At 40.3% G+C, this 23,985-nt stretch overlaps 2 protein-coding genes across 5 annotated transcripts in view; one reads left to right on the top strand and one right to left on the bottom strand.

Moving 5' to 3' along the window:
* cacng2a (calcium channel, voltage-dependent, gamma subunit 2a) overlaps nucleotides 1-17,830 on the top strand; it is a 59,990-nt gene extending 42,160 nt beyond the window's left edge. The window contains 3 exon segments of the mRNA XM_026933404.3: nucleotides 3,069-3,152; nucleotides 14,307-14,447; nucleotides 17,170-17,830. Coding sequence (XP_026789205.2) covers nucleotides 3,069-3,152; nucleotides 14,307-14,447; nucleotides 17,170-17,732 — 788 coding nt within the window. The 3' untranslated portion in view covers nucleotides 17,733-17,830.
* ift27 (intraflagellar transport 27 homolog (Chlamydomonas)) overlaps nucleotides 1-23,985 on the bottom strand; it is a 50,938-nt gene that overhangs the window by 14,872 nt on the left and 12,081 nt on the right. The window contains exon 8 of one of the 4 annotated variants that reach the window (XM_026933406.3): nucleotides 10,254-10,829. The exons of 1 other annotated variant lie outside the window; for it this stretch is intronic. The gene's annotated coding sequence lies outside the window, so the exon portion shown is untranslated. 2 more of the 4 variants (XM_053231246.1, XM_034314687.2) reach the window with 2 other exon arrangements.

Raw genomic sequence — 23,985 nt, 5'->3', positions numbered from 1 at the left:
TTTAGGTTCAGGTGTCTATTTTTTTGTCTAATGGGACATATGAATACGTTGTGAAAACATTTGAGGCTACATCACACATATATTGGTTCTCTGAAAAACACTGGGGGGGAAATGAAGGTACAAATGCCAGTGCTGTCAGTATGGTGTGTGCATTCTGGCTCTGACAGTTCCTCAACCTCAGCTACATCACTCAAGTTGTGATTGGTTTTAACTGGAAATGGGTACTGTGCTGGTTTTTAATCCTGTTCACACAGTTATGAATTTTGTTTGCACCTGTCCATGATATTTCCTAACAAATGCGTTTCCTCTATCTGTCTTTATTCTGTATTTGAATCTGTTTGGAACACATCTGTTTAATAAGAAGAATGTGTTTGTATTCGGTTACATCCCTTTCTTTCAGTTAATACTTGGTAAAAGACTAGCTTGATTTTCTTTTGGCTTATAGGTTATTAATCTGGTGTCATTAGTTTCCTACTTCTAGTTTCCTAGTTAGTTTTTTCTAATGAGATATTCATATGCTGTGCCATTATATCACATGCATACAGAACAGTATGGGGTCACTTAGTATGCGTAGACTGGATTTATCTTCCTGATGTTCAGCTGGTTAAAACCGGCATCCAGCAATCACCCCGATGCTCACTGGACACTATTCTGGCTTTTTTTTTCCCCCTCTGTAAAATTAATGATTTTCCATGAGTTCATTTGACATGTTTCTAGTTTTCATATCTGGTTAAAAATAGTAAACTATTACATTTATCTATAAAATACCTGTTGACACTGTAATATTGTTCATGCTGATATATCTGTTGCTACTGCAATACATCATATAACTAATTATTGGTACACACACCTTTGGATAACGCTTAAAAGGTGCAAGCTCAGATGAGCTAAAAAGGTTCTAGCCTGTGATGTGTGTGTGCGTGTGCATGTGATTTGCGCATTAGTGGTTGGTGTGAGTTTCTGCCAGCTCTGTCATAAATGATTCAGTACCTCAGGCTTTATGCATATGTGTCAATGTAAAAGAGAGTGTGGGGGAGAAGCAGAGTGGGTGAGAGACATGGAGACAGAGAGTGGCCAAGTTTTTGACATAGATACACGTGTTTATAATAAGAATAAACTGATTTTGTATGATGTTACATGTAAGAGATAACGCATTGTGCACTGGGCAGTGTGTATATTAATCATCGTAAGAGAGGACATAGTGTGTGTCAGATGGAGGAGAACGATCAAGTCTTACAGACATGCTGCCGTGACTCAAAAACCATCTAACGGTGTTCAGCTAACAACAGCACCATTCTGTTCGAAATTGGTGCAAATGGAATTCAAATGAATTCATGATTTTCACGTGGACAAACAAACAAGTTAAGTGGTTTAAATGGGTATGGCGTGCTAACATTGTTGCTAGGCAACTAGGAAATATAGAGTCAGAGCATAAACTAGCTAACAGCCGAGGCTAGCAACTTACCTAGCTAACACATAGCTGTGAAGCCTTTTATACTAACAAACTTTGGAAATTTCTGACAGACCAAACTATCTCTCCAATTTGTTAATAAATATGCAAGAAAATACTCTGTACAGCTACAATTACACATAACTACCCTCAGCACTGACTGCTAACTGAGGGAAATTAGACCTTAATTAAGAGGTCTGGCTGCTAAGAATTCTCAGAACCATGATGAAAGTTCTAGAAACACACGCTACGCTTTCTAGGAATACCGAAATTGTTAATAGTCCTTAATATCTTAATTTCTTAATAACTTTCCGCGAAAATGTCTGATGGTGTTCCTCTCTACCACTAATATGATAATGTCATCCTTGGAGAGTGTTTGTGTTTGTTTGTGTGTGTGTGTGTGTGTGTGTGTGTGTGTGTCCTCTGCACATCTGAAGGACAGCGACTGGTCTTTCATCTTTCATTCAGCAATTAACAAGGGTCTGTTTAACAGCAGTATTTTAGGAGGGCACCTAATTACTAAACAAGCTAAACAGAACAGCACGCACACACACACACACACACACACACACACACACACGGTAATATTATGCTGAGTGTTTTCTCTTTATCTCTTTTACACATGCATGTACACACACATTCAGTAGCAATCGACTATCCAATCAATCTTTCTAATACGTATATAATTTTCCACATACCTTAAATATAAGCAAGTCTTCAAGATCTTTGTTGTCCGAAGCTTCCAAAGTCCTATTCGGCTGGAATAAGATTTCCGGACATACTGTATGTCTTAAGTAAAGTTAACAGATGTCTTCTGTAGTAATCATGATCGATTCTCATGTAATTTAACAGGAATTTACAGGACACTAGACACCTTTTCCATGTGCTTTTACTCCACAGTCGCACTGACAGTATTGCTTACGGTGCAACTGTGAAGTCACACCAAAAGACACCAGTTGTCCTTTTTATATACATGTTTGTTCTTACACTAATGTGATACTTATTTGAATTGAATTGCACCATATTGTCTAATTATTTAAACTGATATTTATTAGACATACTAGTTTTAGCTAGGTCTGTCTCTTGAATGTACAAATCTTAATTCATAAAACTTGTGCTTGAACTTGATATTTTCATGATATTATTGGTTAAAGTCATTTTTCTCCTTCTACCTGTGATGTTAAAGTGATGTTGTAAATCAGAAGATGTGTAGAGGTGGGCAAAAGTCACTGCTTTTTGATGGAAGATTGTGGAAAAACTATATATTTTTTTCTTTAAACTGATTGGTACTGGTGAATCATGCACCAAGGAGAAGTAAAAAGGGGTAGGCTTTTTCTCTTTAAACAAGTTTATGAAAATTTAGGCATATATTCACTGAAGGTATTTTGAGTGAAATAGACTTCCGTTACTTTTTTGCTCATGGTTAAAGAAACAAATGTCGGCTTCCTAACATTGTCACAGCTGATCGACTACTTTTGGAGCACTGTGTGCATATATTTTTCCCACAAAATATTCCTTTAATACTTAATGCATTTGCATCAAAACAGTCCAGAGCATGTGTTAAATAAGTTACAGTCTCATTTTAACACTCAGCCTCTCTCTCTTTCTGTCTCTTCAGGGAACTTTAAAGGGCTGTGTAAACAGATCGATCACTTTCCTGAAGACGCAGACTACGAAGCTGACGCGGGAGAGTACTTCCTTCGTAAGTTACTTCTGTGTGTGTGCATGCGTGTGTGTCTTTGTGTGTTTGCATATATCTGTCTGTGTTTGCCTGAAATATGAGGTATGGAGATACCGTGCAGTTGAGGTGAGAAAGAGAGGAAACGGAGTATGTACTCCGGAACTTGGGATGGAGGATGGAGGAATGTGAGAGGGCCGGCCTGCTGCTCCCCAATTAGGCCAGTCATTTCTATAAATATATTACTTTGTGCCTATATAGGTCAAATCTCTCCTTCACCCCGTACACACACACACATACACACACATTGTCAGAATGCATTTCACTGTTCGAGTACTATTTCAATGTTCATTATATTTATCTAATTATTTGAGCATAAATTATATAAATAACAAACAATGCACGTGTCCTACAAATGGTATTATATGAAATTAGTCAATTTATAATAGTGACTAAATCACAAATATGCAGGACCTAACATATAGCATTGTGTTAGACCCTATGTTGGGAGCTTATTCAGTGAATAGGAAGCTATTTGGTATTAAAGCTTACTGTTTGATGAGAAGCTTAAATTATATATATATATATATATATATATATATATATATATATATATATATAATTTTTTTTTCCCTGCTTGATTAGATAAAGCATTTCCAAGTACATCTACACTAATGTTCATCTTGTTCATGTCGTGGTTTATGTGATACAAATACATAGTGTAGGTCTACTGCTAATGTTCACTCTGTCTCTGGCAGTGTAACATTATATGCCTGTTAATATTCTATTGCTTTTGAATTCTAAATATTTTAAAATGTAGTTTTCAAAGTAATGTGACAGCTCCAACACACCTCTACACACATATGTAGGTCAGTTCAAGCATGGAAAATGAGATGAAGCAAGACATGATGTGACAGAGAGCGACATGGTGTAAGAGTAAGAAAAAGACAGTGTGAGTGAGTGCAAGAAAGAGGGAAGTGGACGAGTGTGAGTGGCCTGGGAGAGTAAGATGAGGAGGGAGACAAGGTCAAAGAGAGAGGTGGAGAAGGAGGAAGAGATGATGAGATGCACTAAAAAGGACAAAAGGTTCTGCAGGTTCTGGGAGTGTATGGTTTAACAGGATAAATGTTGAAATTCTGTCTCTCTCTCTCTCTCTCTCTCTCTCATACACACACACACACACACACACGGGTTTCTCTTATATTAGATCAATACAGCTTGTCCATGGCTGTATATCAAGTTCTGCTGTTACCATGGTGAAGTCTGCTCTCTGCTGTCATCAATACATTGTATGCCATGATACAAATTAGTTCCTGTTATCACTTAAGTTACAGTATAGCGGCTATAAATTGTGCGAGAAAGTCCTCTGTCCTAAAGACTTTCCTGCATCAGAAGACTATTAAAGTTACAGGTTGTTCCTCTCACCTTATTAAAATTGCAGGTTTTTGTGATGTACAAAATGAAACCATGATAAATAATGTAAAATCTTTTTCCACTTACAATGTGATAAAGCAACCAGCAAGATTTAAGTGAAAAACAAACAGAAAAGATTTAGGGGAAAAAAGAAAAAAACTTAAACAATAAACTGGTTGCACAAGTGTGCACACCCCTTTACTAATACTTTTTGTTAAAGCACCTTCTGCTTGTGAAAAAGCACTCAGTGTTTTTGGGTGAGAGTCTACCAACTGAACACATCGTAATTTTATTTCACTCTTCCTTGCAAAAATGCTCCAGATATATCAAATTGCGAGGGGATCTCCTGAACACAGCCCTCTTCAAGTCGTTCCACAGGTTTGGGTCGTTATCCTGCTGGAAGGTGAATCTTCAGCTATCTAACAGAGGTCTGCAGGTTTTATTCCACAATAGATTAGTATTTAGAGCGATCCATGATTCCCTTTATCTTGATGAGACCCCAAGTCCCATCTGAAGACAAGCAGCCCCACAGCATGATGCTGCCACCACCATGCTTCACTGTGGTTATGTTGTTTTTGCCCAATTTGTTTTTGCCCAAAAGGCTCTACCTTGGTCTCATTAGACCATAAAACATTTTGCTACATGGTTTGGCAAAATTTAGGCAGCTTTTGATGTTTTTTTTTTTTCTTTTACTCCCATAGGCCAGACATGTGAATAATACAAGATTGTCATCACGTGCAGGGAATGACCAGTACTTGCCAGATATTCCTGCTCCTTTAATGTTGACGTAGGTCTCTTGGCATTCTCACTGATAAGTTTTCATCTTGCACTTTCATCCAAATTTTCCAGGAACATCCTGTTCTTGGTAAAGTCTCTGTGGTGCCTCATTTTCTCCACTTGTTGATAATGGCCTTCACAGTGTTCCATGGTACATCTGATTTTGGTAATTATTTTGGACACCCCCCTCTTCCTGATCAATACCATTTGACAATGTCTTCCTGTACATGCTTTGTAAGCTCTTTATGGACCATGGCTTCAGCAGTTGGATGAAACCAAAGACAATGTCAAGACAATCCTACAGAAACAGCTAATCTTTATTTGGGGTCAATCAAAATTGCTTCATTGATGATAGGTGCATGATAATTACTTTTGAACATGAGTCTGAATGTGAGTGGTTAATTCTGAATACAGCCACATGCCCCATTATAAAAGGTGTGCAAAATTATGCAACCAGGTTATTGTATGTTTTTCTGTTTCTTTTTTTCCCTAAAATATTTTTTTTTACTTGAATTTTGTTAGTTATTATATCACAAAAAGATTGAAAAAGATCTGACATGCTTTACCTTGTTTTTCATTTTTTTACATCACAAAATCCTGCAATTCTAACAGCGGTGTGTAGACGTTTTTATATCCACTGTATATAGAAACAAAATTGGAAATGGCTTCATACCCACAATTTCCTGTGCTGGTATATAAGAAGCACTATGTAGAACAGTAATCTATGGAATAATGGTTATAAAGGAAATGTATTGAAGCATTAATATAGTGAATGAAATTCAAACCGTTGCCTATGTTGGAGAATCAGGAGCACTACATAGCAAAAATATATTGGCAATCAAACTTGAAATGGCACCCTAGTGACTGTTCCCTACATTTAAAAAACCAGGACACTGAAACAAAATGTGAAATGACACCATTCTCACTATATTCTACATTGGAAAGTTCAGCACAGGAACACTGACATAAGGAATTAAATTTAAAATGGCATCATACTCTTACACTGATTCAAAAGCACTAGATAATTTTTACGATACAAAATTTAGACAAAAGTATAGGGTACAACATTTAAAATGGAACCCTACTCACAGTTGGCTAAATTGTTGAATCAGAAACATGATGTAGAACACTAATATAAGGAGCAAAATTCAAATTGACTACTTACTATTCCCTGCACTAGAAATTTATTATAAAACAGTAACAAAAGGACCAAAATTTGAAATGTACCCTATTCCCTATATTGGAAAATCAGAAGCTCTATGTAGAATGCTAGTGCAGAATATGATATTACCCTAGAAAACCCTAGACTAGAAAATCTGGACCACTATGTTGTATGGTAGCTCACTAATATATGGAACGCAACACAAAATGGTGCCCCACTCACTGGTCCCTACATTGTCGAATCAGGATCAGTATATAGAACACTAATATAGGGAATGAAATTCGAAATTATACTGCACCAATTATTCCTCTCATGTATTTGAGAATCAGAAGCACTGTGTAGCATATTGAAAGAGCAGGTGCACTAGTTGGCACACTGATATTCAGAACAAACTTCAAAACAGCACACTACTTACTGTTCCTTCCACTAGGATCGGTATAAAAGGAAAAAAATAGGAAAATTTAAAATGCACCCAATTCCTTACATTGGACAATCAGAATTCAATTCAATTCAACTTCATTTTATTTCTATAGCGCTTTTAACAGTGGACATTGTCACAAAGCAGCTTTACAGAAATAAAAGGATTCAAATATATATATATATATATATATATATATATATATATATATATATATATATATATATATATATATATACACAGTGCTGCTTGAAAGTTTGTGAACCCCTTGAGCTGTTCAGAGTTTTCTGTTGTTATACCATGATATCCCTTTTTTATCACCACCCGCTTTTTAGAAATTAAATGTCAGATGTATGTTGATCAATTGCATATGTTTGTTTAGAGGGAATTTTGTGAGTAGCCAAAAAACTACATGAAAGATTGAATTATTGTATGTGCAAAAGTAAGTGAAGCCCCAGCTGCATTGGTAAAGTCAAGTGGGTAACAGATTCAAGTGAAACACATTTGGGTGCTTAATTAATCAGTTAAGCAGACCAATCAAATTAGACATCCTTAGGAAAGTGGTTGGGCAACACTGATTAAAAGAGAGAGGAAACCAACCAAATCACTGTAGTGCCAAGTAGTCAAACAATGCCAAGAGGAAAGGAGATATCCGAGGACATCAGGAAGAAGGTGGTGACAGCCCATCAGTCTGGGGAAGGCTATAAGACCATCTCCAAGAGATTCCGACTCCATCCATCCACTGTAAGACAAATCATCTACAAATGGAGGGCATTCAACATGACCACAACTCTGCCTAGAAGTGGACGCCCATCAAAACGCACCAGAAAAATAATAAATGAGGTAAAGGCCAACCCACACATCACCTCTAGAGAGTTGCAGACCTCTCTGGCAGCATCTGGGGTAAATGCACATGCGTCTACAATCAGACGAAAATTTAACAGACATGACATTTATGGGAGGGTTGCTAGAAAGAAGCCTCTGCTCTCAAAAAAGAATGATGCCCGTTTCAACTTTGCCAGAGAGCATTTGGACAAACCAGAGGCCTTTTGGAAGTCCATTCTTTGGACAGATGAGTCCAAAATAGATTTATTTGGTCATAATCAAAGCCGCCATGTTTGGAGAAAAGCCAACACTGAATTCCAGGAAAAGAACCTCCTCCCAACAGTGAAGCATGGTGGTAGAAATGTGAAGGTCTGGGGCTGCTTTTCTGCCTCCGGGCCAGGGCGACTCCATATTATTCAGGGAAACTTGAATTTTCAGACCTATCAACAAATTCTTGAAGGGAATCTACTGCCATCAGTCAGAGAGCTGAAGCTGGGCCGAAAATGGGTGATGCAACAAGACAACGACCCTAAGCATTCAAGCAAATCCACCAAGGAATGGCTTAAAAGAAAGAAAGTTCACACTGTTGATTGGCCTAGTCAAAGTCTGGATCTCAATCCAATTGAAATGTTGTGGCTAGACCTGAAGCGGGTGGTACATGCCAGATGTCCTTCCAACCTCTCTCAGCTGGCTGAGTTCTGCAAGGAGGAGTGGGCAAAAATCCCCAAAGACAGATGTGAGAGACTGGTGGTTACAGAAGACGTTTGGTTGAAGTAATGGCTGCAAAAGGAAGTGCCACAAGCTACTAGATAAAAGGCTTCACATACTTCTGCACAAGTCAGATTTCCAGTTTTTGTGAGATTAACCCCTTTTGTTCAAATGTGACAATATATCCTTTTTTTTGTTTGTGTCCATCATTTGGAAGTCTGCTTCACAAATTGGGTTTTGGATGTACACTTGATTAGGTTATTCTATTTTTTTTTTTTACACAAAACCTGATCATGTCTGGAGGGTTCACAAACTTTCAAGCAGCACTGTATATATATATATAGTAAATATGTGAATTTATCCCTAATGAGCAAGGCAGAGGTGACGGTGGCAAGGAAAAACTCCCTGAGACAATACAAGGAAGAAACCTTGAGAGGAACCAGGCTCAAAAGGGAACCCATCCTCATCTGGGTGCAACGGATAATGCAATTATAAATAAATCCCTTCTATTATTGTGTACTATATGGCCAAATAGTGCAATTGAGCAACCAGTAAATTCATCACAGTTTTTGCAAGAAGTCCAGTTGGTTAAAATCTATCCACCGTCCACTGATGGAGTCCTGAGTACGAAGGTGCTCATGGCAACTGCAGCCCTAAAGCCACTACAGCAATCGCAGTCCCAAGCCATTACAGTACAGCTCCCCATATGTGATCCCCAAGCCATCTCCACAGCCCCCAGGTGGAACCATCTCCAGCAATCCAAACGGTTCTTCAGGCCGTCCATATGGGGCCCCAGCAGCAGCGAGCGAACTCAACCGATGAGAACTCCAACCAAAAGTAGGGTATCAGGATGAGTCAGGCAGGTCCGGGGAGCAGAAGGGGTCAGGATCACTGGCATCTCAGAAGTAGCATGTGTAGCTCGAAAGAAGAGCTATGTAGACCGCTAGTATAGAAAATTAAATTGGAAATGGCGACCTGCGTACTGTTCCCGAGAGGAAAATCAGGAACACTATGTAGGATGGTAGCTCACTAATATATAGAATACATAGTTAACATAGTTCAAAATGGTGCCCTAGTCACAGTTCCCTATATTGGAAAATCTGAAGTACTATATAAAATGCGATTACAGAAAATGAAATTCGCAATAGCACCCTGCTCACTGTTCCCTAGACTAAAAAGTCAGGAACACTATGTAGTGTTGTAGTGCGCTAATATATGAAATTCAAAATGACCCCCCACCCACTAGTCCCTGCATTTAAGAATCAAAAGCACTAGATCACTAGCTCATTTAAAATGGCATCCTATTCTCTATTCTCTAGATGGAAAATTAAGATTACTAGGAAGTAGGAAATTGAAGCACTACATGGCACATTATTATAGTGAAGGAAACCTTAAAATGGTACTTCACTCACTGTTTCCTCCACTACACAAGCAGCAACACTAAGTAGCACCCTTATTGTGTGATGCAGAGTTTCAGTCTGTCACCTCATTAGCACCATCACACTCATCACACCATCACCAGTCCACTAAGGAGGTGTTTCAAACCACACCCGATTTACTATATAGGTCATGTCCAAATGCCATAGTGCATTATGGGTATTCTGTATCTGCTGTGGAGCATGGCCTGTGTTTGATATATCACCCTAGTTCCTGTTCCCTACAAACTCAACAGTGCATTTTGGGTGTTTTTGCATGTTCTGGACATGTGATTGTGCCAAGTGGGTGGAGTATAAGGATCAAAACAGTGAAATAATTCTGTTGAGTTTTTGGTATTTTTATTGCTACAGTTTAAAAGAAGGCATGTTATATATCCAAAAATCTGAAAAATGGTTCTGAAAATTCTATCTGTAAATTCTACCTGTAGTGTCTTGTCTTAATCGAGGATTAATTAGGACATAAATAACCAATTAGGGCTTAATTAGGACATAATATATTACATTGTGTCATTTCTGTAGGTCAGGTGTTGATTTTGTTTGATGATGTCACACAGGTAAGTGTTATTTGTATCGCGCACTGATGCACCGAGGTGAATGGACGGTGTTGGTGTTTAACAGTAAAGCGCTGATTGTCAGTGATGATGTATGAGCGCAATAACTGTGTCAGAACGGGAATGGATGTGTTCTGAACTCCTTAGAGTCCTCGTTGCCGTGGTAACGCTCAGCCATCCCGGAGACCTAGATGAACGCGTTGCTCTGGATCTGAGCGAGCGTGTGAGGTTCGGCAATGATCTGATGATGTGTGTCAGTGTCGGGGTTGGTCAGTATTGTTTGGTTTCTCTTGATTTCTTCCTCTCTTCTCTGTCTCAGTGTTCTCCTGCTCTCTTTATCCATTTTGGAAATTGAGAAATATGGACATTTTTTCTTTCTTCTTCTCCTCATTTCTCTGGTCATCACTCCTGCTGTAGGATTACATAAAGAAGCAGATGTTTTCCTGAGTACCGGTTTTAGGTCTCACACTGTGTGTGTGTGTGTGTGTGTGTGTGTGTGTGGGAGAGTGAGCCTGTTCAGGAAAGTGGGCCTGCCTTTGTGAGTGTCAAAGTGAGCAAGAGAGAAAGTAAAAGAGATATCTGCACCAACACATGGGTTTTAACAGAGTGAGCAGCTACAAAGTGTAAAACAATGCAACATAATCTTCAGTATAATTTAAAAAAAAAAAAAGTCTCACCATTGTGTGCAATTTGGCTTCCTCTCACTGCTCACTCTCCCTCCTCACCTCTCTCTCACAGAAAGGGTGCAGATCTCTACACAATTTCCAGAAAGCTCATCTTTTTTCAAATACTGACATATTCATATGCTGTGTTCATGTTGTCATTGAAAACATCATGAAAAGAAATGCATGTGTAGCATCAGACTTATGCGATTTATAGAGCCGCCTGTATCCGTTCAGTTATAATTGCCACCCAGCTATTGCCAGATGGAAAATACAAAAAAGCACAAATTTGTGGTTCTTTACTTAAGACTTAAACATTTCCAAAGAGCTACATTTTGGCCAGCTAGAAAATTTGCCAAGGCACATTGAGTCTGCTGAGTCTGGGAAGATCTGCAGCCAAAAAATGAATGAAATATTAGGAAGAGATCATTAGGACGCTCCTGAAACTCTGCCTGCATTAAATAATTGCAGTAGGCTATAGTAGCATAGTCTGAGGAACATAATGTACACATCATGACACGTAAATTACAGTTTCCAGGACAACGTCCACATCCTACAAGCTCAAGTCGCAGTAGACATTTACAAGTCTGCATGTTCTCCTGAACTTCAGCGTACAACAAAACATGTGCATGCGTTTGCATTTGAAGTTTAGTATCACAGGGTGCCTGTCAGGTGTGTACTCTCTATATGTGTGTGTGCCAGCTTCACGATCAGTGCACAGTGAGTGTTCGTACCTGATTTGCGCTGAGTCGGGAAAAAAACTGAAGGGGTGCTTTGCATTGCATAGATAATACAGCCTGACTGCATTACTGAAGGGACAAGGAGAGAGAGAGAGAGAGAGAGAGAGAGAGAAAGAGAGAGACAGAGAGAGAGAGAAAGTGACCAGGGTTGAGGTCACCTTAATATTTAATCAAGCCCACCACCTGGAGCTCTGACACACGAGAGATAGAGCAAAAAAAGAGAGGGAATGAAACAGAAGGAGGGTGATGGTAGCAAGGTTATGGCATTTCTCAAGGTAAAACTATGCTGACTGAAGAATATTTAAAAGTTCCAAATTGAGATCCAGAAGTTCTGACATTAGCTGGAAAAACTTGTGAATACTAATTTAATTCTTGTCCTCATTTCATCCTTTTGCTATTGCAAAAAAATTATGCCACGATACACTTGCATCATTAGTACATTGACCACTGCATGGTTCATAATAAGAGAGATTTAGACCAATCACACAGAGCTGCACTTTCAAAGTAAAACTGCCTAGTAGCAACTTGAAACATGCTGATTGGGTGTTAGCCTTATGCTGTTCTTTTCCATCAGGTTACTATTAAATATATTTTTGAAAGTCTTGAATTCCCTCGAGAAACTTGTGTTTGCTCGCAAAATTTTTGCATTCCCCCGAGAAACTTGTGTTTGCTCGCAAAATTTTTGCATTCTCTCGCAAAGATATCTTTGTTTATGTGAGAACGTAAATATTTTTGCGAGAGAATGCAAATAATTTGTGAGAAAACGCAAAGTTTCCCGGGGGAACGCAAAAGTTTTGCGACCGTACACAAATTTTTTCAAGGGATTGCAAAAGTTTTGCAAGCAAACGCAATAGCATTAAAATATAAATTCTCCTACCATTTCATATTTTTTTCCATCACCGTGTTCCCTTAGGGGCTCCCTAGTAAGGCAGCCTCACTAGGTGGAATTATCTACTGTATTATCATTGTTTTTCGGAAGAAACTAGACCCATCTGCATAGGCATGTTTGCCTACATTGTTATTTAGCTAACATTTGCTAATACAGCTAGCTAACTTAGTCTAGCATTCTAAAGGTGCCTGCACAGAATCAATGTGCTGCAACATTTTATATCTGTAACTAGGATAACATGAATGTGCTGTCAACTTCACTCAGCTATTGGACTTTGTACCAAGAAGCTAATGCTAGCTAATATTACAGCATATAGGTGTGGCGGTACTTACCTTGAACAAGGAATCTTAGGCCTGTGAGAGAGTCTTTCAGGTAGAAAATTTTGTTTTAAATGCAAACATTGAGATTTGTTGTCTACTTTGCCACCTTATATAGCCTACTAATGTTACTTTGAGTCCAACTTGTTAGGAAACCTTACAAAAACCTAAATATGATATACGCTATATTATCAAAAGTATATGGGCACCTGACCATCACACCCATATGTGCTCATTCCAAATCAATAGGCATTAACACAGAGTTGGCCCCCCACTCTTCTGGGAAGGCTTTCCACTAGATTTACTGATGTCAAGTGAGAGGCCTGGTGTCCAGTCGATGTTCCAATTCATCCCAAAGGTTTACAGTGGGGATGAGGTCAGGGCTCAGGCCACAGTTCTTTCACATCAACCTTGACAAACCATGTCTTTATGGATCTGGCTTTGTGCACAGGGACATTGCCATGCTGAAACAGGTTTGGTCCCTTTAGTTCCAGTGATGGCAAAATTTAATGCTGCAACTTACAAAGACATTCTAGACAATTGTGTGCTCACAACATTGTGGCAACAGTTTGGGGAAGGCCCACATATGGGTGTGATGGTCAGTTGTCCATATGTGTATATATGCCCGATATATAGTGTATATCGTGTCGTAAAAATCCCTTCAGTCTGAGCAGCATATTTTCACTCTATTGTAACTCTAATACATACGCACGTGCGGCCTATTAGAGGGCAATGTTGGGGGGTCAGGGACAACAGTCCTCCTGTCCACTAACTGATAAGACAGACAGCTGATTGATGGACAGATACAGGAGATAGAGACAACGCACTAATAGAAAGAGGGAGAAGGATGAACGCATCCTCACTGAAGTAGCGATAAAGGCAGAGAGTGACAGACAGATTCTGTAGAGAGATAGAGGGATAAAAAGGACAGAAATGAGCACATTTAGTAGCAGGAGAGAGAAGAAGGAGAGTGAGAGAAAGATGGAAAGGGGGAGGGCAGTCTCACAAGTTCGTGTTCACTTCATCGTCAGCACTTTAGAAGTCTCACAAAGTGCTGAGGAGTTGTATGTGCCTGTATGTGCGTATATACGTGCATGAGAGCAAATGTGTATATGTGTGTGCCTTAATGAGGCTCATATGTGAAATTTTATGCAGCACTGATGAAAAATTAAGTGAGCGTGTTAACCAAGAAGGGATGAGTGAATGACCTGAACAGTGGCAGAAGAACAGAGTGTAACCTGTGTGCTTGTGTGTATGTGTGTGCTTATGTGTGTGAGCAGGAGCAGTGAGGGCATCTAGTATATTCCCCATCCTTAGCGTGATCCTACTCTTCATGGGAGGTCTGTGTATTGCAGCCAGCGAGTTCTACAAGTCCCGTCACAACATCATCCTCAGTGCAGGGATCCTCTTCGTGTCTGCAGGTGAGTGCCAGCCAAGACATGTTTGATGTCCAGTGTTTGTGTTTTTCCAGAGAATCCAGAGGAAACCCACACTTGGGGCAGGAACTGCAGTTTGTTTGGTTTAGTGGCACTGGAGGCAGGAACTGCAGCCTGACTGGTTACAGTGGCACTGAAGGGGCAGTAACTGCACTTTGATAGGTTTAGTGGCACTGGGGGCAGGAACTACAGTTTAATTGGTTCAGAGGCACAGGGGCAGGAACTGCAGTCCCACTGGTTACATTAGCACAGGGGGCAGGAAGTGCAGGCTAATTGATTACAATGGCACTGGGGCAGAAACTACAGTCCAATTTTTTACAGTGGCACTGGGTTTAGGATCTGCAGTAGGACTGGTTACAGTGGCACTGGGGATAGGAACTGCAGTTTGATTGTTTGCAGTGGAACTGGGGAAAGGAACGGCAGTCAAGTTGGTTACAGTGGCACTGGGGCAGGAACTGCAGTCAGATTGGTTACAGTGGTATTGGGATAGAATCTGCAGTCCACTTGGATACAGTGGCACTGGGTTTAGAATCTGCAAACCAACTGGTTACAGTGGCACTGGGGATAGGAACTGCAGTTTGATTGGTCACTGTCTAGAAAGACTGCACAAATGGCACACTATTGTTAAGCACTGCCTGTTTGAGTTACGGCAATCCATCTTTCCTGACAATTTATAGCAACCCAATCACATGCAACATGCCCTGACTACAGGAATGATGTGTTTTCTCACTGAACATGTGGATCAAGTCCTCATCTTTAATACACACAGCCTCTTAGCAGGGTTGAAATCTTGGGCATACAGGAGGTTTTTTAAATGCCAACTGCTGTATAAACAGCTAAGAAACAGGGCTTCTGTGAGATACACATTCCACATAGAGCTTGTCAAAAGCATGAGTCTGTTTATTTTTCTGCTAGGCTGAGAGACTCCCGCTGGAATACGGCTAAAAAAAATGTTCCAGACACTTTTTTGTCTTTATCCACAACCAATATTCACTTTATAAACAGTATAAAACTAGATATAGCAGAGATAAAGCTAGAAAGCAAGAAAACCATGGGCCCCCCTAGTCAATTGACAGTAAAGTGAGAACATTGGCTGCCAGTGAAGTCCATTGTTGTTGGCTTTTTAATATTAATGGACAAAGCTTCACCAGTGATAATTTTGGGCATATATCAGAGGTGCAGACATCTAAGGTTTAACCATAGCTTTTTGCTACTGCAGTATGTGAACCACATTTTCAGCAGCCAGACCGAAGGCAACTCACAGAAGGGGAAAGGACACAGGATGTGAAAATGCGCATTTGCCACTAGTAGAGGTTACTTTTGCTTCGCATTGACTTTATCTTCATGAACTTTGACCTGTGAATTCACAAGCCTTGGTCGTGGGAGCCAATAGAAACCAAGTGGGCAGGACTGTCAACTCTTTGTTCAGTAAAAAATGGAGTCACACCAGACTTTTGCCTCGCTATTTTGACAAAAAATTTTCTTGCACCTGATAGCAGAAATATCAGCCAAAGGTGCATGTTTCCTTACCTGACCCTTACAGCCACTCTTGACCCTGAACAGTTTTTGCTTAGGGCCCCAGAATGGGAGATGAGAGTCACTATTTGCCAAATGCTTGCTCTGTGACCTGCTAATGGGTAAACATGGCCATAAGGAGCGGCCTTATATTGGTGTACGTGCCGAGGGAAGAAGACAGGGCTGACAGCAATCGCATCCAGTGCCAACCTCGCCCAAGGGCACAGTGACAACTCTCTACTTAAAGAAGAGCTAAAGAAGCTCTAGCTTCTTCATTTTTGCTTGACAGTTTGTGCTTAAATGTGAAGTGTTAGTGCATTACAGAGTTGTAGTTGTACAGTTATATGTCAACTGCGCCACATAATTTGCAAGCACATTGAAACTGTCCTTAGCTAGCTAACTTTGGCAATCTCTAAAATGATAGTGTGTCACCTATGCAGTCTATGTATACTATATTCCTACTTCCAGTAACACTGTAACCAATCAGGCTTCACTTCCTGCCCCCAGTGCTGCTGTAGCCAATTGAGCTGCAGGTCCTGCACTCAGTGTCACTGTAACCAATCAGGCTGTAATTCCTGACCCCAGTGCTGCTGCAATTAGACTGCAGTTCATGTCCCCAGTGGCACTGTAACCAACTGGGCTGCAGATCCTGCTCCCAGTACCGATGTCATCAATTGGGTTGCAGTTCCTGCTCCCGTTCTAATGTAACTGATGGGGCTGTAGCCTTAAGATTGAATGTAACCAATGGGACTGTAGTTTAAGCCCTCACTGCCACTGTAGCCAATCAGGCTACAGTTCTAGGCCCCAGTGCTGATGTACCCAACAGGGCTGCAGTTCTAGCCCCCACTGCCACTCTAACCTAGCCAGCTGCAATTCTTGCCCCCAGTGCCAAAGTAACCAATCAGACTGCAGTTCCTACCCTCTGTACCACTGTGATCAATCAGGTTGCAGTTTCTGCCCCAGTGCCACTGTATCCAATAATGCTGTAGTTCTAGCCCCCAGTGCCACTGTAACCAATAGAGCTGCAGTTCTAGTCCCCAGTGCAACTAATCAGTCAGGCTCTGTTCCAGTCCCAGTGCAGTTGTAACCTCTCTAGGAAGCTTTCACTCGAAACTCAAAAGATTTGTAATTATCAATTTGTAAGCTGACCAACTATTTTTTTTATCTATCTATCTATCTATCTATCTATCAGGTTTGAGCAACATCATTGGCATGATTGTCTACATATCAGCGAATGCTGGTGACCCCACCAAGAGCGATTCTAAAAAGAACAGCTACTCGTACGGCTGGAGCTTCTACTTTGGTGCTCTGTCTTTCATCATGGCCGAGATGGTGGGTGTCCTGGCCGTGCACATGTTTATCGACCGGCACCGTGAACTCCGAGCTGCCAGTGCCCGGGCTGGAAGAGGCATTGCCACTGGAAACGCAGACTACCTGCATGGCTCAGCCATCACACGCATCCCCAGCTACCGCTACCGTTATCGGCGCCGCTCACGCTCCTCCAGCCGCTCCACGGAACCCTCACAGTCACGTGACACCTCTCCGCTGGGCCTCAAGGGCTTTGGAGCTCTGCCATCCACCGACATCTCCATGTACACTCTGAGCCGTGGAGGAGCAGATACGCTGAAAGCCACTCCCCCAGCCACCTACAACTCGGAGAGGGACCATAACTTCCTGCAGGTCCACAACTGTATCCAGAAAGACGCAAAGGACTCACACAGCAACGCAGCCAACCGTCGCACTACGCCTGTATGAGAGCCACAGAGACCAATACTGGCTGGGAGGGGAAATGACTGAACATGGGCCAGAAAAAGAGAGACAGGGAACAAATGAGTGAGAGAAAGGATGGAGAACCAGAACATGAGGGGTAATAAGGACTGGGGATACAAGAGCTCTCTGAGTTGTGAGCTATTTACAACAATGAAGATGACTATGATGAGTTTCCATGTTGAAAAAAAGTGAAAAAGTGAAAAATGTCCAAAAAAAGAGATAAAGAAAATGCATGATTTTCCCATCTACCGTAATTTAACGAGTTTTAAACCATGTTTCAAAAGAAGAGGAGCGAGTAATGGGGAGAAAGAAAATGAAAGAAACAGAAAGAGAGACAGAGACATACACAGGTGAAAGAGAGGGAGTGTGTAGTTGACAATGAGCATTGTGAGTTTTAAAAGGTTTCTATTTTTTCAACTCTCTTCTCGGTCTCCAGGGCGACCTGTGACTCCGCCCCCTCCTCCCCACCCACCTCCCTCTTTACTTCCTGTATGTATCCATCTCATTCTTTTGCGCATTAATACTGTGAAGCGTTGTGGCCGAGGTGAACCCAGGGCAAAAAAAAGACAAACCTGTATCCTGGCCACAACTTATAAGTTAATATATGTATTAATTATATATGAATATATAAATATATATGTTAATAAACCACAGATAGACTTCCCTGACGCAAGAGAAGGACGGAAAAAAAGACATAAAAAATGAGAACAAATCAAAAGTCAATAAAGTCGTCATGGAAACAAAAGAATTGGGGAATGGGTTTTATTGTGACTCACTGGAGGAGAAAAAAAGGAAATAGATGTTTTTGTAAAACATAGTTTTGTTCAAAAGTGGTCTTGCCTATGCTGTACACCATTTACAGTGAAAATGTGGAAGGGTTACATGGCCTAGGATTTTTTTTTTTTTGAAGCTTAAAGAGCCACTGTGCAATGGTTGCATAAGCACTGACACTTACGTAACAACACACACATGTAAGATGCGGCTCAAGCAGCAGAAATGACAGGATATGAAAGGACCAACTCATGTACTTGTGTAAGTTATAAATTGTAAAGCTAATTATTTCACTACAACCTCTAACAGTTTAATATTATTAAAAAGGAACAGACAAGTATCCATGTTTAATGCAGGATGTCAAACTGGCAGCGATAAGCTTCCCTTAACTGTTGATAACATTATCCTCACAACTAGATGCAGTGCAAAACTAAAAATGAAAGCTTAAGATGGTGGATCATGTCTTGTCTACTTTTGGGCTTGACAGGAAAATTGTGTAAATTTCTTTCTTTCTTTTTTTCAACTTTAACAGGATTCATACAAAATGTTGACTTAGCTTTAGAGGTTAACTTCCATTCTTATCATTCAGAGTAAGAATAGTCCTGTAATATAGTAGTTTTTTAGCTTTTCAGGATGGAGCCACTCTAAAAAAGCTGCTACTGATGTCCTCCCTTCAAAGTCCCCTTAGGTTATGTTATAACATAGTTACTATCCATTAAAGGTAAGTTCACTATCTTTCCCCGAGGCCATTAAATGCCAGTTGTGCACCTACGAGCAAGTTGAAAACATGGCTGTGCATTTTTCAGATAGTACTAAATGACAGTCAGACGGAAGTCTGAAGCGATCAGACACCGCTGCAGTGAAACTGTCAGATCTAGATGTCTTGATGAGCCTCAGTGGGTGGAATCGAGAGAGGGTCAGGCCCAGGTCACCGGACGTAGTGCAGTGATGTCACAGCTCGTCAGGTGTAGCCATTCTTCAAAACCACCTATTATTATTATTATTACCTGCAGAGATTTACCATATTGGCTGTTAGACAAGTGTACATGTGTGTGTGTGTGTGTGTGTGTATGTGCGCGTGTGCCATGTGCCCTCATGGTTGATCACACCGCCCTGCAGGGAGACACATCAGGAGCTTTGATCCGCACAACGGGAGAGAGAGAGTGAGGAAAAGTGAACGACAGAGAGAGAGAGATTGAGCACGCTCAGATTGCGCCTGCTTCCCTGTGGTCTAGTGAATCAGAGAGGGGTAAATGGGAAGTGTAAAATTAGAAAACATTCAGTCATAATGTCTGGCAAGCTGCAAGCCAAAAAACAAAAATGAATATGAGCCATTTTAAAAATGAGGATATTTTTGGATTCTGACGTGAGCCAAGCATTCATCAACAAACATAAAACTGTCACCAAGTTGGCTGTGAATTGATGTGTTAAGAAATATAGCATCAAATTTGTAAACACAAACATTGTTTATTATGATTGACAGGTTACTCCACCAGTACTTGATTGATTCTGTTTAGTGGCTGCAAGAAAGTTTTGTATGAAGTATCTGCTGCGAATGCTGACACTGCAGAGAGACTCCATGATGGAAAGGTGCATTAATACTTCACAAGAACACCTTGCAGAGGCTTGCAGAAGGTTTCTTGCACAAGTGGGTCCCCTGCCACCATGGTCACTACACTCCAAGCATGTTATCAGCCCCATGATGAGTAAATCTGGAGTCATAAAAAAATCTTTGCAGTCCAGGAATTGTCACCCTAAACAATTTTTTAAATGTTGTTATGATTAAATCTTTTCAGGGAAAGTGGAGCTAAAAATATCTGAGTAGTATTTTTTGTCACAGGAAAGTGTTCTTGCATCATAAAATTAAAAGCCTGTCATGTTCCAATATGCAAAAAAAAAAAAAAAATGCATACTCATAGAATCTGGACTGATGAAGAATCTGGCTGCCTCTGTGCCTTTTTCTTTTGTCTAATCTGTTTTCATTCATTCATCTTCAATAGCCGTTTTATCCGAAGCCTATCTCAGGATCGCTGAGCACGAGGCGGAAATACACCCTGAATGGGACACCAGTCCATCATACACACCATACACACATTCATTCACATCTAGGGGCAATTTATAATCACCTATCCGCCTACCAGTATGTTTGTGGGAGGAGACCAGAGAACCCAGAGGAAACCCACATGGATACGGAGAGAACATGCAAATCTCCACACTGAACCAGGGACCTGGAAGCTGTGAGGCACCAGCATGCCACATCCACTAAATCATGCAATTTATTATTCAGTAGAGGAAAGTTTATTGTCTTCATAACAAGGTTTGAGTGACTAAAATATAGTCAGAAATATTTTCTGAAAAGCAAACATACCAGTGCGAAATTGATTTGGTGAAATTTCAAAGGATGAATGATCCTTTTAACCAGTTCATTTAAAAATATATATTCTGTCAGTTTTCTAACTAAATTATTCAGTCTGTGAACTGCTGCTGCAGTGTTATGGCAGTCAATGTAATATTGCCCTCTTATAAAATACTAAGTGGTATCAGATACTGAAAATCATACAATAAAAGCCACTGAACATCAATAAAAAGCCAGTTGAGGAAAATTAAGGAAGATGAGATTGATTTTTAAAGGCGATTAAACTTGTGTTATAATCCTGAATACATTCCACTATGAGATGGTCTTTCAGTTCAGAACAAGATGTAATTATATCACAAGTCCAGTGGTCTTGACTTACTACTAATGGACATTCTAAATGACCTACATGATGGAAAACCTTAAGATATGCAGTGAGTATGGTGCCAATACCATCAGATACTGTTCTCATCTGGTTCTGAATTAACAACAATAAAATAAACATAAAGCTGAACTCCCATGAGAGAGCTTGACTCACAGTGTGAACTAAATGTTCCTGGTGAGCTGAAGGAAAACCTGCTCTGTTTATCGCCAGTCATGTTATAGGTAAGCTCTTGCTCCCTCTGTTGGCCATTATTATCAAAAGCGCAGAAAGGCCACTGAGTTTGCCGCGCCTGTGTGTATGTGCGTGTGTATTTGTGTGTACGTCCATGTGTGCGTGCAGAATACTAATGCTCTTGGAATAGCAGACCATTGCTGCAGTCCATGCTCTTATAGCACAGAGAAAGAAGATGAAGAAAGAGAAAGCGATAGCACTGCAGCAATCAGCCACCTCGTAAGTCAGGAGTCATCTCGCAGGTTGATTTGTTACGACATATACAATTTCTATAATGCTGTCATTTTGCATGCCAGTGAAGGGCTCAGGTTTGGATATTTATGTCAGGAAAACATTCATTACTGTCATATCTTGAATAAAAATACATCCCGCATAAGTAAAGACTATAACCCAAGGTGTAACCTGGAGTCAATTTAGTGAACATATGAATATTGGCTTTGAATATGAAACTGTAGGCAGCTCGGCAGATTTAGCCAAGATGGCACACTTTAATTTATTTGGCAGACACTTTTATGGTAGTAATATGAGAACATAGCTGAGCAGTTAGGAATTAAGGTCTGACTCAAGAGCCCTTGAGGGTCTCTGGAAATCCTAGGATTCTAACAACCTTTTGGTCACTAACACTGAAATGTATCACTGAGTTGTTGCTGCCACTGCCCCAATCATAAAACTGCAGCTTTCTGGAAGACATGGATTTGAACTCAGAGCCTTCTGGTGGCTTCAAACAAGAAACTAAATGCAGCTCTAAAGATTTAGCTAAGATAACACACACTCATTCATGCACTTTTATCCAATATAAGAGGCAGGTGCCAATCCAGGTATTAAGTATTAAGAGTCTAGCCCAAGGACTGTACAGGTGGTCCAAGCATATACAGTCCCCTCCAGAAGTATTGGAACGGTAATTCTTTTGTTTTTACTATACTCTAAATATATTTGAGTTTGAGATCAAAAGATGAATATGAGACAATAGATCAGAATTTCAGTGTTTATTTCCTGATATTTACATCTAGATGACTTTTCAAGTGATCAAAAATACTGGAACATGTGACTGACAGGTGTTTCTCATTGCCTGGGTGTGCCCTGTTAGACTGACTATTTAAACAATTAATAGCTCTGAATATCTACTCTTGGTTTGAGCCCTGCGTTTCGCCTGTGAAGCCTGCATTTTCTTGTTAAAAAAGGATAAACCAACATGAAGACCAGAGAGTTGTCTATGGGAGAAAAGCAAGCCATTCTAAAGCTGAGAAAAGGGGAAATTGATCAGAGCCATTGCACAAGAACTGAGCATAGCCAATACAACAATCTGGAATGTCCTGAAAAAGAAACAAACCACTGGTGTACTAAGAATAATTCAGCATATGCTGAGCAGTTGAAAATTGCTCTAGCCCTAGAGGGGTTCATTCACTGCCGAGGGTCAAAAGCACACCAGAGCCTCTCTGGCAGTTTAGTGATTTGAACTGTGACTAGCACACAACCCTAGCTACAATGGCCTAGATTTTCTAGGTTTGTGTCCAAAACTTGCTCTACATTTCTGTCTTTCTTTCTTTTTTCACACACTCACACACTTGGGCTGGCTCACCCCCTGTAGTGGGACTCTCAGATCTCAGCGTCTGTCTGGCAGATCACAGATGGGATATGCCTGCTAATACTGGGCTTGGGAGCTCCCAAACTCACACTAAGTGTGTGTGGTCAGTCTTCTATTTTCTATTTCTGTGTGTGTGTGTGTGAGGCTACATTGGGCCACCCTGGCTTACTTCTCAGTCACAGCAGGGCACCTGGCTACTGTACACTACCTCGCTATAACACAACATGGAGATGAGCCAACACACGCACACACATATAGCCTAGAGCCTATACATTGTCACAATATAAGTAATAAAAAAGGAAGAAAGCATTCATATGCCTTGATGACTTGCCAAAATCCTGAACCCATCGAATCAATCATAAATGTTCAAATCACTTTCCACGATGACTGCAGAACCAACAATAACGTCAGGCTGTATGTTGTTCAGGGAAGTTACAGATGTCTCTGGTGGTTAAAAAAAAAAAGTAAAAAAAAAAAATAGATCTACCATTAAATGATCTACAGATGTTCTTTTTAGAAACAATTACTTATGCATATACAAAACTACAGAAGCTCTGAACCACAAGTTGTGAGAAAAAAAAATTCTAATTAATAATTCAACAACTATTTTGAGTTATTATCTTGTTTCTTTGCTTAACATTTAACACCTCACAATCTATCAATAAGACTAATTTATTAACTGTTAGCTTATAATTATTATTCCATATGCCATTTCCCAGATAGTAAGTAAGCCAGAAGTTGCTTTAGTGGAATTCACTTGACACATATACTCTATATGGCTAGAAGTATGTGCACACCTGACAATCACACCCATATGTGCTTGCTGAATATCCCATTCAAAAAAAAAAAAAACATGGCCATTAATATGGAGCTGGTGTCCCCTTTGCTGCTATAACAGCCTCCACTCTACTGG

The sequence above is a fragment of the Pangasianodon hypophthalmus genome, chromosome 2, assembly GCF_027358585.1.
Source record: "Pangasianodon hypophthalmus isolate fPanHyp1 chromosome 2, fPanHyp1.pri, whole genome shotgun sequence".
Classification (NCBI taxonomy): domain Eukaryota; kingdom Metazoa; phylum Chordata; class Actinopteri; order Siluriformes; family Pangasiidae; genus Pangasianodon; species Pangasianodon hypophthalmus.
The sequence above is the reverse complement of the archived record's forward strand: the minus strand, read 5'-3'. Positions and strand labels throughout refer to the sequence as shown.